Here is a 12,119-nt window from a genome sequence, read left to right as displayed (position 1 = left end):
ACTAGCTGTGATGCTCATCTAGACTGCATTAATGAAACCTTGGTTAAGTAAAAGGCTAATCAACAATAATCTTACGCTAACGACTAACTAGCATTGGCACTCAACTAGACTACAATTAAAAGTAAAGCTGCTCCATCATTATCAAAAGCCTTGTAACTCAAATGGTTGACATCTTTTAGTATTTTTAATAGAGACATCCAGAATTGGGATCCTTTTTCTCTGTTGTAACTATTGAATTACCGAAAAAATAAAGTTACACCAACTTTTTCACGTAAATATGCAGATATCAGTGTAAGCTCAGGGGAAGTAGGTTAGCAACCACGCATTTCTTTGGAAATTGTTAACGGGAAAACATGACTTATTTTTTACGGTGAAAATGAAAATCACCTGGATGGAGCGACAAAATTGAGTTGCCAACACAAACCGACTTGACAATCGAATGAAAAAGATAACTATTGCACAACAAATAACATACAGCCTCCACTAAATCACAGCATTTTAAACTTCTTTGAAACACCAATGGAAAAAAACAAGCATTCACAAAAAGAAGCAAGTAAGACAATGACATTAATAGAACTGATTATTTGTCCGTCATTGTCTTGCCCAATCTCACTGCACTCACATGTATAAAATTTTCTTCCCACATTCACAAGTAGACCTATTTCACAAGAGGACTCAATCAAATCCTCCATAAATCATAATTGGTTTTTCCCCCCCTCTTTTCTTCTAGAGATCAAGTAAAAATACATGCAAGATCACCTGTCACATGCATTATTTGCACCATCAAATTTACACTCTGTAGAACTTGACCCAAAACCTTGGTATGAAACCCAAAGGCTGTGATCCCAAAATCAGCCCCTCCCAGCATTACCATGTCTGCTGCTCCTAAAGTAGCTAAGAAGCGCCTGTGCCTGCAAGAAACCAAAACCACGTTGGATTAGTCTTCAAGATAAAAATAACAGAAACAGCAACCTCATAAGCAGCCACATACCTTTTCTTTGGCCCTTGGGGTGCCTGACTGTGACAATGCCACCAGTGGTGGGACAGCTCCTTCTTGGAGCACCATACTGCAAAATCTATTACTGCTTTGACAAAGATGTAAAAGAGCAGCAGCTGCATTCTCCTTCCCTCTTGCAGAACCCAACTCAACAACTTCTACCAGAACAGGAATCCCACCCTCCTGACCAATAGCAGTCCGTCCCTCCTGAATTGTAGCAAGATTTGCCAATACAGCTACAGCCTTGTCAACCATTCCAGCAGCTGGGTCCATCAACTCCACAAGGTATTTTACGGCACCAGCTTCCACAATCCGGGCCTTGTTTTCATGAAATATTGATAAATTAAACAAAGCTGTGGCTGCATCCTTCTTCCCCCTAGGAGTCCCATTCCCTAATAAATCAACCAGAGGCCCAATTGCACCAGACCTTCCAATCTTGACTTTGTTATCCTCAATCACCGAGAGACTAAAGAGAGTGGCAGCTGAGTTCTCCTTTGCTTCAGGACTCCCCGTCGTAAGAACATGAATCAGAGGATCAATTGCGCCAGCATTAGCAATCGCAGTTTTGTTGTTATCAGCAATTGATAAGTTAAGAAGTGCTGTAACAGCATTTTCCTGAATCCGTGAGTCTTCCGAGAGGAGCAAATTGACCAACAAAGTAATGGCCCCACAGTTAGCAATTACAATCCGATTATCCATGTTGTGCTTGGCAAGTAACCGTATCTCAGATGTTGCATCTCTTTGAGTATCAACTGAAGAGCTTTTCAAGTCCTCAACTAGCTTCCGCACTTTGGTTTCAATACCAGAAAGATCAGCTCTTGTTTCAATAGCAGGAGAAGAAACCATCCTTGGACCAGACCTCTCTGATGGTCGCCGCCAGATTGATGGATTTCGAGGCCTTGTCTCCAACAATCTGGAAGTGAAATCAGGTTCTCTCTGTGGCAAAGTCAAGGGAGCAGCAAGTGGCTCTGATTTCCCCTCTCCTGATGCATCACTGCTGTAGCCAGTCAGATTGGTTGTTATCTGTGAAGCTTCATTGGCATCTCCAGGTGTTTCTTGAGTAAAATTTTCATTAGAAAGCACACTTGAGGCTGAGGCAGTTCTATTATGGCTCTGAGCTGACTGTTCAGCTACAGTAGCATTGGAAAATTCAGCTCCAGGTGATGTACTGGGTTGGCCAACTGCATCCATAGTCCTTTCTTCTGAGCTTGCAGACCTATCTTCAGAACTTCTTGGTGATATTCTTGCCATATCCAAATCCTGCCCATTTCCAGCTACACCAGACAAGGAACCCTCTGATGAAGAATGAGGATACAATGGAGAAGTGTCCTCTTGATCGACTCCACCAGAAAAGATCAAGTTATTACCAGGTGAACCCATAGACCGGCTTGACTCAAGTGATATCGGCTGGTTGACCCTGGAATGAGGAAAAACAGGTGACTCCCTGGTTGCACCAGAGTCTGTGTGCCCAGGAAGAGGTGATGGTTGGTTTAAGTTCGTACACTTCATGGGATCAGGCAACTTCACATTGTTTGACTCACACCAGTTTGCAATTAGCGCCTTTACAGTGTAATTAGGTATTAGATTGGTGTGCGCCAGAGTCTGTCGTGTCTTAGGACAGACAGTGAGACCAAGATCAATCCATTTCTTGATGAAAGCCCGCTCATAGGTTTGCCCTGATGACACAATCACTGGATCTGTCATCAGCTCGAGAGAGAGAGGACAGCAGAAATCAGCAGGTATTGGAACCGGGCTACAGCTTATGGATTGCTTTATCATAATAAGGCGCTCATGCATGCGAGTTACAAGAGCTACCATTTGATCAATATATTCAGCCTCATCTGCCTTTTCAGCTTGTTCAGCATTCTCTTTCAACTTTTCAAGGGCTACAGCCTCAATGAGAATCTTCTGGTTTGATTTCAAGCTCAGGCTCTCTGAAATTTTCAACAGGGTCTCTGAGCTGGGTTCAACACCCCTCATTTGATCCATTATAGCTTCTTTAATGACAGATGACATTGGTTCATATCCCTTATGCTTAATTTTCTGTACACAATGCTGCAATTAAACAAGCTGGGTGTTAGGCATCATAAAATAATTTAGTTATACATCTTCCCAAATCTAGCAACCAAAAACCTGTAAAATTTAAGTATTTTTTCCCCTCATATGCTACCTCAAGAGATGCTGAGCTCAATTCATCAGGGAGATGTTCATGTGAAGACTTCAGCTGCTGAAAAATGTCAAGACCAGCAGCCCGAATCTTTGATATCAATGATTCAATTTCCAGAACCTAGATATCATGCAAAGTAGAAAATGATTAGAAAATTTGTATTCCCCAAAACACCCAATATTATAATAAACTAAGGGTATAATAGCCATATTTGTGTTGGTCAAAGTATGCTAATCACAAGTAAAATAACCCATGAATGATCAATTTAGTTAGTTTTCTTTTTAATTGGTGATTAAGATACTGTACAATCAAATTCACAAACTAAAACTGATTATAAAATTGTATATTGTAACTTACGAAATAAACTTTACTGGACAATGGTTGACAGTTTTCAAAGAGCTCTCTCAATTCTTCAACAGATTGACTTAGTTCTTCAAATGCCTTGATAACCACTTCATCAGAAGCTAATTCAGAATCAACAATCGCATCAAGTATTGGCTTCAACAACTTCAATATCTCTTCAGCCTTTTGGTAATACTTCAGAACTGGTTCTGAGTTTATATTGTCACAAGAAGATAAATGGAAAAATGATGATATGTTATTAAGAAGGGCTTTTAATAATGATATCTCCATCACACCTGTATCAATAACAGAATAAGAAATGGTCACTCAACAGAGGAAAGAAATATAACATAAGTTCTTAAAAATTTAAATAGAAAGAATAGTTGTTTGGCATTACTTATACAAAATTTACACCACAGCAATTCAATTAACAACAATGTGATTAACAAATAGCTGCCTAGTTCATAAGCTATTGAAAATAAAACTAATTGATTGGTACTTAATATTTGTATGCCATCCATCTAACAATTGTTGTTTTCCACATCATCTTGACAGAAAGACCAATTAAAAAAAGCTCCACTGGGGGAAAAATATATATACATATATATATTTATAGGAGGGAAAAACTTACCAATTTGTAATAAATAAATAAAAACCCTAATTTCAGTTAATGTTTAGAACAAAAAATGCAAAAAGAACATCAGAATGTGAGGCACATTCTTATTGCCTTGGATATTGAGGCACATGGTTATGGAATTTAAGCTTCAAATGTAATCTGTTAGGAATTTTCTAGTGTTGGCACTTGGCATATTCCGTGCCGAATTTCATTGTATTTGCAATCATTTACTTGTAATTGATTTTAATGAGATGTATTGCACATGAGATTAGACGGACATAGGCTGAAAGGTGGAATTGTTGTTTGAAGAAATTCAGTCGAGCAAATCTGGGCAAATCAAGCTAAAGTACAGCATTTAAAAATGAGTTGGGCACAGTTTTGCGAGAAACTTACGAGTAATTATGTAGAGCAAAAATTGCTACTTGAGAGAAAGTTGTTGATTTCCTTCTCTACAATTCCTATCCAATTACCCCTCTTATATCTCACTATACCCATGAAGATATACCCAGAATTCTCTCTTCTTCTTTTTTTATAGGTAAAAAAGTAATATTATTAAAAAAGAAATGGGAGAAAGAATACTGGGTGTTCACAATAATGAATAAAGAAAAATACAATAAAATAAAGAAACAAAGGAATCAAGAAGCTATGCTAAGAGACAATAGAAAATTAGTAAAAGAAGAACAGTCTGAGAGACCCCAACACCAAGACCAATCTAAAAGAGTCCGCTGGCACCAATCTATCAACTGAGCCAGAGGTTTCTCAATATCCTCAAAAGAACGCCAATTATGTTATGTCCAAATAATCCACATCACTCAGTATACCTAGAATTCTCATATTGAAGAGTGAGAGAGTTAAGCATTTCCTTAGTGCAAAAACTCATTGAAGTTTCTACCTTCACCCTCTCCAATTGTCATATCTATTGAAAGGAGACTCAAGCCACGTGCTAAAGATACATTAAGTGATCTTTATTGAAGCTTGGTGCTGGGAATCATAAGAGAAATCCATAGAAATCTTCAAAAATCTTTGAGAGGCCTTGAAGTAGCAAGGAGACTTGATCTTGCGGTTGACGGCTCAACTTGCAGAAGTGGTAGCTAGTAAGGAGAAAGGATTGGTGCAATCGGTTGCGAGCAGGAGTGAGGAGCTCAAATACATCTACTCTTACTTAGCTTGGAGGGTTTGTAAGTTTAATGTATTGCAACTATTCTTACTAGTGAATTGGTTGGTGCTATAGGCCCGAGAGTTTTTTGCCCAGTTTGGGTTTTTCCCTTGGTAAACACCTTCCGGTGTTTGGGTGCTTGTCTTATTGGGATTTTCTGTTCTATTGTGTTATCCATGCATGAATTGAGTGGCTAGTTAAATTTTTTGGGCTTAATTGTGCAATCAACTTAAAATTGGTATTAGCTATAACTGGCCCAGTCTTTTTCAAAATCCTTAAGCACATAAATGAAAAATATAAGACAACGGGTGGTGAAGCAGGCAGCAATAATAAATGTCATTTATGTAAAGCACACATTCTTTTAAGTCATCAATGGATAATTTCAAAATATGAAGCATGAATTTTATTTCTTTTCTTTTGGGAGGGGCGGGGGGAATGCGTTTGGAACTACCCAATCTATGTCAAAGTACACCTATAATTATCAATATAGAATACTATTGTAAGTGAAATGATCTATTTAATGGGGAGACAAAAAATATAATGAATTTAATATCGGTGATATATATTTTATTTTCTTATAATTATTTATTTTGGTTGGTTAGCATATACAATTCATCCGACTGTATGGAACTAAACTCATTATCTCTCCCTACACATTGATTATGGGTGAGGAGATTCCATTTGGTCTAAAAACCACAAGCACCAACAACTAATAAAATGTAATTAAAAAATCAAGAAGGAAACATAATTCAAGTACACAAAGTATACAAAGAAAGAATGGATGATTGTAGAAAGACACGAAACAGCCAACCAAAGGGTGGACTGACACTCATTGGAACCAAACTTTTAAGAAAATTTCACCTAGCTTTCCCCCATAAATGTCTAAACATCATCAAAAGCCCTCCTGCTTCTTTTCCAACCAGACACCATACAGGGCATGAAGGGATTGCTCTACATACCACTAGGCTGTCCACACCCCCAGCTTCCAGCTCCATGAAACCAATAACCCAATGTACTCAAAACAACGTAAAGAACAAGACCATAAATCATTAGCACAGTACAGCAGAGTATCAAATGATCAACTTTATTGGAATTGCATACCAACTTTAATTAAAAGTATTATCAAAGAAAAGGATATCCATACCTATATTTTGATATGGGTGGTGGAGAGTGGTATGCTTGAGCAGAGGTTTGAAAGAGAGGAGATTCCTCAGGCTGTAAGGGACCTTCAAGGGGATAAGGCGAGATGGTTTCACCGGCTTTTTTCCAACACTGTTGGAGGGTTGTGGAGAGAAATATGATGGCATTCAGTTTTACCAGTACAGACCGTACGGTAAATTTGCAAAATCTTTGAATACCTCCTTTATATCTATAATCCCCAAGAAGCACAATGCCTCCAATATTAGAGACCTCTGGCCTATTAGCCTGATGGGAAGTGTTTACAAGATATATTGGCCAAGGTTTTGGTGAATCGATTGAGAGGGGTGTTGGATACACTTGTATTTGAGACTTAGAATGCTTTTGTGGGAGGTAGCTAGATTTTAAACTTGGTACTTATTGCAAATCAGTGTGTTGATAGTAGAGTCAGATGTCACACTCCAGGTGTCATTTGCAAGTTGGACATTGAAAAAGCAAACGATCATGTGACTTGGGAGGCCCTTCTATACTTGTTGGGGAGTATGGGTTTTGGTGAAAAATGGAGGCAGTGTATACGTACTTGTATTTCCGTGGTACAATTCTCAGTTTTAATTAATGGATCTTAGGGTGGCTTCTTTAGCATTTTGAGCGGTTTAAGGCCAAGGAGTCCCTCTATCCCCTTTGCCTTTTATTTTGATGATGGAGGTTTTAAGTAGGATGCTTAGGAGAATAGAAGGGATGGTCTTATCAAGGGATTTAGGGTGGGTGGTGTGGATGGTGATGGGGTATTTGTTTCTCATTTATTATTAGCAGATGACACAACACTCTTTTGTGATGCTAGTATTGAGCAAATCCTCTATATCCGACTGTTATAGAATTGGTTCCACTAGGGGAGGATGAGAATATTAAAGCTTTAAAGAATATTTTGGGTTGCAAGGTAGGGTGCTTGCCTATGTCTTATCTTGGTATACCTCTTGGGGCCTCCTATAAGTCGACATCTATTTGGAATCCCATCTTGGAAAAGTTTGAACGACAGTTAACAAGATGGAAGAAACTCTACCTTTCTAAAGGAGATTGTTTGATTTAATTGAAGAGTGCGCTTTCCAGCCCTCCTACTTATTATTTATCTTTGTTTACCATCCCTACGAGTGTGGCTAATAGGATTACAAAGGAACTTTTATAAGGAGGTATGGGGGATTAGCTTAAGCATCATTTGGTGGGATGGGAGAAGGTTTGCACTCCTATTGCTAATGACAAGTTGGGGATAAGGAAGCTTACTACTTTTAATAAAGCCCTCTTAGGGAAGTGACTGGCGGTTTGGGCTCAAGGATGCATGTCTGTGGAGGCACGAGTTAGCCTTAAAATTTGTGGTTTGGGGGGGGGGGGGGAGGAATAGTGGTGGGGTTGGAGTTTGAAGTTAGGTCGGGTTCCCACGGTTATTAGGATGGGTTGGGAGAGGTTTGGTCAGCATATTCGTTTTGAGGTTGTAGTGGAAAACCCAGTTTTTTTTTACATGATTGTTGGTGTGGCGACTAACCTCTCAAAATGGCCTTCTTGGTCTTGTATGAGAACTCTACTAATCAAAAGGCTTCAATGCGGTCTTTGTGTAGCAGACTAAGGGGGAGAGGTGGAGTTGGGATGCGCGTTTCTTCCTAGATCTTAATGATTGAGAGTTGGATATGGTCGTTGCCTTTCTTCATCTTCTGGATTTTTTTTTTTTTTTTTTTTAATAAGTAAGAATGTCATATATACGAATGGCTACTCTATGCATGAAGAACATAGAGCAAACCGAGAAAATACAAGAAGGAGAAAATAGAGAAAAAGCAAAAAAGAAAACCAATCAACAGATTAATTACAAAGAGAAAGAGAGCTAAGGAAAGAAGGGAGAGAATCACTAGTCGTGAGTCTCCATGCCCGAGACCAATCAAAAAGAGTCCCACTAAAAGAAGCAAGCATCTGATCACCGGAATTATCCAAATCCTCAAAAGTCTGCCGATTCCGTTCCTTCCAAATACACCAAAGGATGCACAACGAAACTAAATTCCAAATCTGAGACGAGTACTTCCCCAACCAATTCCACCAACCAAAAAGCAAATCTGGTATCGATCTAGGTACAACTCAAGACAAGCCAAAAGTTATAAAGATAAAGCTCCATAACCGATAAGCCATCTCACAATGAAGAAGTAAGTGGTTTACCGTCTCATCTTCTGGATTCTCATACTCTTCTTAATGAGGGTGAAGATCTGGTGAGGTGGAGGTTGAAGCAAAATGGGGAGTTTGATATGCTTTCTTACTATAATGCTTTGAGGGGGTCCACTACTGTCTCTTCCCCTTGGAAAGAAGTTTGGGGGTTTGAAGGCTCCTTGGAGAGCTTTTTTTTTTTTTTTTTTTTGGATGGAGGCATTGGGGAAGATACTCACTTGTGATAATCTTAGGAGGAGAGGCTATACTATAGTGAATTGGTGTTGCATATGCCAATGTATGAGGGGACAGCAGGTCACCTTTTTCTTCATTGTAAGGGGGTTCATTAGTTGTGGAGCTTTGTTTTTAGATCTTTTGGGGTCTCCTGGGTCTTACTAGAGAGAGCAATAGATCTCTTGTTTAGGTGGAGGAACTGGATGGGAAAACATTCCTCAGATATTTGGAATTTGGTTATGTTGTGTTTGATGTGGATTGTTTGGCTGGAGCATAATAGGTCTACATTTGAGGATTTGGAGAGTACAAGGGATCAACTCCTTGCCTCATTTGTAGGAACTTTGTTTAATTGGTCTTGTGCTTGGGGATTTACGTCTAGAGAATCCATTCCAATGTTTATAGAATCCCTGTCTTTTTGTACATAATCCTGTTGTAATTTTTTGTAATTCTTTTGGCTACTTTGTGCCCTTTTTGCATGAAGTAGTCCTTTTTCAATAATCTTATTCTTACTTAAATCTATGTCAAGAGGACATTTAGGACTTTAGGTTCTCCCCAAAACATGGTCTTTCAAGCAGGGGTAAATGATGGAAGAACCTACCATGCACCTCATGCACATTATTAGGCTTTCAACACATCTAAACAATTAGGCTCAAGTACCAAACAAAGAAGAAACCCTATCAGAATTGTATCATTTAAGTGAGCATCCTAAATGGTAGACTGAACAAGACAGAGTAACTTAGTGATCCCACCGTAAATTTTCTGTCTATTCAAAGTTCTTATCCCAAAGGATATAAAAAATATATACAGCACACTATTATATTAATCAAAATTTTTTTTTATAAGTATATATTAATTGGAAATTCAAATACAAATACAATTTGAATTGGATTTGGTCCTTGCTAAAAAAATATACTACCAAAGTTCTCCATTGACTTAATGTGATTTCATTTCTTCAACTCTATCAAAAGCAATATCCTCCATTGACTTATCGGCTATCATGTCTCACCATTACTACCAAAGTTCTTTTAGAATAAGTCATGACAAAGAGATGAAATTTAATCCATTCACCAGTATGAAGAAATAATAACAATAATAGCCACATATATCAGGTAAAGAAGGCAAAGAATGTAACACTCTCACCACAAACCTGTAATTTCAAAAATCAAAACAATCTTTCTCACACTGCTGATCCTTGAGAAACCATATTAATCTGTATAGATGAAGATCACAGTTTCAAGCACCCATACAAAAACCTTGCGCGCCCACCGTATGGAGAGATCAAATCCACATAAAGAACTTTGGGAATTGAGGTTATCCAGCTACCAAACCCTGTACAGAACCAAAACTTTGAATTATGAATCCAGAATATTGAAGATTTAAAAATGGACCAGCAATGAATTGCTAATATTATAAATTTAAACCTTCTAAATATGAACAAACATTAACCACCCACCTCAATAAAGAAACTGAGCACATAAACAGTTTCCTCACAGAAGTGGTCATGTGAACAGCCTTCTCTTAGATCTTCTAAAATTACAATATAGGAAAAACAAATAAATAAAAGATGACCTGTCTCTCTACAATATATATACAATCACCAATTTTTTTTTCAGCAGCTAGTTTGGAAGGAGGGAAAGCAAGGGAATTGAATAGAATGGATTTTAAGGGCATTCCATATATTCCTGCGTTTAGGGGGTTAGCAGGAAGGAACGGTTTAGCTAGGAAAGAATGCACATTTCATTCCTTTCCCTCCAAAAGTGGAAAGAATATTGGTTCTTTTAATGAAATTAAGGCAAAATAGCGATTTTATTGTAGTTTTGAGAAAAGAAAAATAAAATGTAAAGGGTATATAATACTAGAATTATATATTTCTTTCATTTTTCCTTCTTTTTATGAAGTTCTAAACACAACAGAGAAAATACCCTATGATCCATTTCCATTCTTTTATACCTCCCAACCACAGTGCAAGAGATAGCAAAATGAAAATGCGGCAGCTCCTCCTCTCTCTCTCTCTCTCACGCAAATTTATTTTGATAGGATGTAACAGAGAAGAAAGCATCTGGCTAGATGAAATTAAATACTGTAGAGCATGATTTCAAAAAGTATTCTCTAGCCTTTCTACCATGTCATAGAACCATATCCATGATAATTATTCACATACTATTCACAAATTTCCAAATTCTAAACCAAATTCCCCCTGTCCCCGTCACCTCCCATAATGACTTACCAAAACTGGTCTTCAACTTCAATCCTCAATCCTCAATCCTAAATCCTCAATTAATTCAATTATATAAGCTTAGAGATACAAAAACGAAACTAAATACACCATATACACCAATCATAGATATTATTAGCAATACTATAACATGCCCTTATATCAACGCAGACCGTATTAACTATCATAGAAAATTCAAAATAAATCACTAGTTCTATTAGGGCAAAAACCTCACAGCCATTAAGCAGATTAAATTTTTTTTTTTTTTTTTTAAATTCTCACAAAACGTATATCAATTAAAAGCAAAACACAAAGTTCAAATTTCGCATAAGCAGAAACGAGGGTTTGAAAGATGCCTCAGATGAAAGACAAAAGGGAGTTGATAATTCTTGGGCCGAAATGCACATGCCAATGGCTTCAAAAAGCAGCTAATTGAAAAAAATTAGAAAATTCAAAACCCTAATAAGTTGGATCAAAACGAAGAGTTAGAACAAGAAATGGTACCTGAATGAAGCGAACCAAAAAAAAAACGGAAGCTTTGGAAACGAAGAGGAATTCGGCCGAGTTTGTTTTGTTTTGTTTTGTTTTGCTTTCTCTCTCTTCTCTCTCTCTCTCTCTCTCTCACAAAGCACAAAACAGCCAGATTCGCCAATTCTGTGCTGTGGTATTTTGATCCTTTGTTTCTGGGTCTAACTCTTTTTTTTCTTTAATATTAATATTAATATTAATATTATATTTTCTGTTATTTAGTTATAAACTTAAACGTAATATATATATAGGTGGTAGGGGCAGGGGTAAATAGAGAAAGAGAGTGGGACATTTTGGTGATTACGTAATTATCATGTCATAAATATGGCAGAGTCCAGTATTTGATTATGTGGATTTGACTGGGTATTCATATTGCTTCTCAAAAAAAAAAAGACTGGGTATTCATATTTTGGGAGATTCATTATAGATAGCCGCCACAAAGGCCGTTTACCCACATTTATGGAAATCCAATGGATAAACATTGCTCAGGTTTTCTTCATTTCCATTTTTTTAATTAATTAATATGATAAGTAACAACCTGTACTC

The 12,119-nt window shown here is 37.5% G+C and overlaps 1 protein-coding gene across 1 annotated transcript; it reads right to left on the bottom strand.

The window, feature by feature from the left end:
- Positions 1–428: 428 nt before the first annotated feature.
- On the bottom strand, positions 429–11,780 carry LOC112033212 (U-box domain-containing protein 4). The gene is made up of 6 exons (XM_024065984.2): positions 11,550–11,780; positions 9,978–10,159; positions 3,522–3,802; positions 3,168–3,284; positions 992–3,052; positions 429–911 (listed from the first exon to the last, which is right to left on the bottom strand). Exons 3-6 carry the CDS (start codon positions 3,795–3,797, stop codon positions 852–854), a joined length of 2,514 nt encoding a protein of 837 aa, XP_023921752.2. The 5' UTR covers positions 3,798–3,802; positions 9,978–10,159; positions 11,550–11,780; the 3' UTR covers positions 429–851.
- Between the last annotated feature and the right edge of the window lie 339 nt (positions 11,781–12,119).

This window comes from Quercus suber, unplaced genomic scaffold, assembly GCF_002906115.3.
Source record: "Quercus suber isolate HL8 unplaced genomic scaffold, Cork oak 2.0 scaffold_72, whole genome shotgun sequence".
Lineage (NCBI taxonomy): Eukaryota > Viridiplantae > Streptophyta > Magnoliopsida > Fagales > Fagaceae > Quercus > Quercus suber.
The sequence above is the reverse complement of the archived record's forward strand: the minus strand, read 5'-3'. Positions and strand labels throughout refer to the sequence as shown.

What these genes read in the sequence shown, in the direction of transcription:
- LOC112033212 (XM_024065984.2), bottom strand. Translation starts at nt 3,797, where the DNA reads ATGGAGATATCATTATTAAAAGCCCTTCTTAATAACATATCATCATTT. An exon ending in TGTCCAGTAAAGTTTATTTC is followed by an intron (nt 3,285 to 3,521) that starts GTAAGTTACAAT and finishes CATGATATCTAG; the next exon opens with GTTCTGGAAATTGAATCATT. An exon ending in CCCCAAGGGCCAAAGAAAAG is followed by an intron (nt 912 to 991) that starts GTATGTGGCTGC and finishes GGTTTCTTGCAG; the next exon opens with GCACAGGCGCTTCTTAGCTA.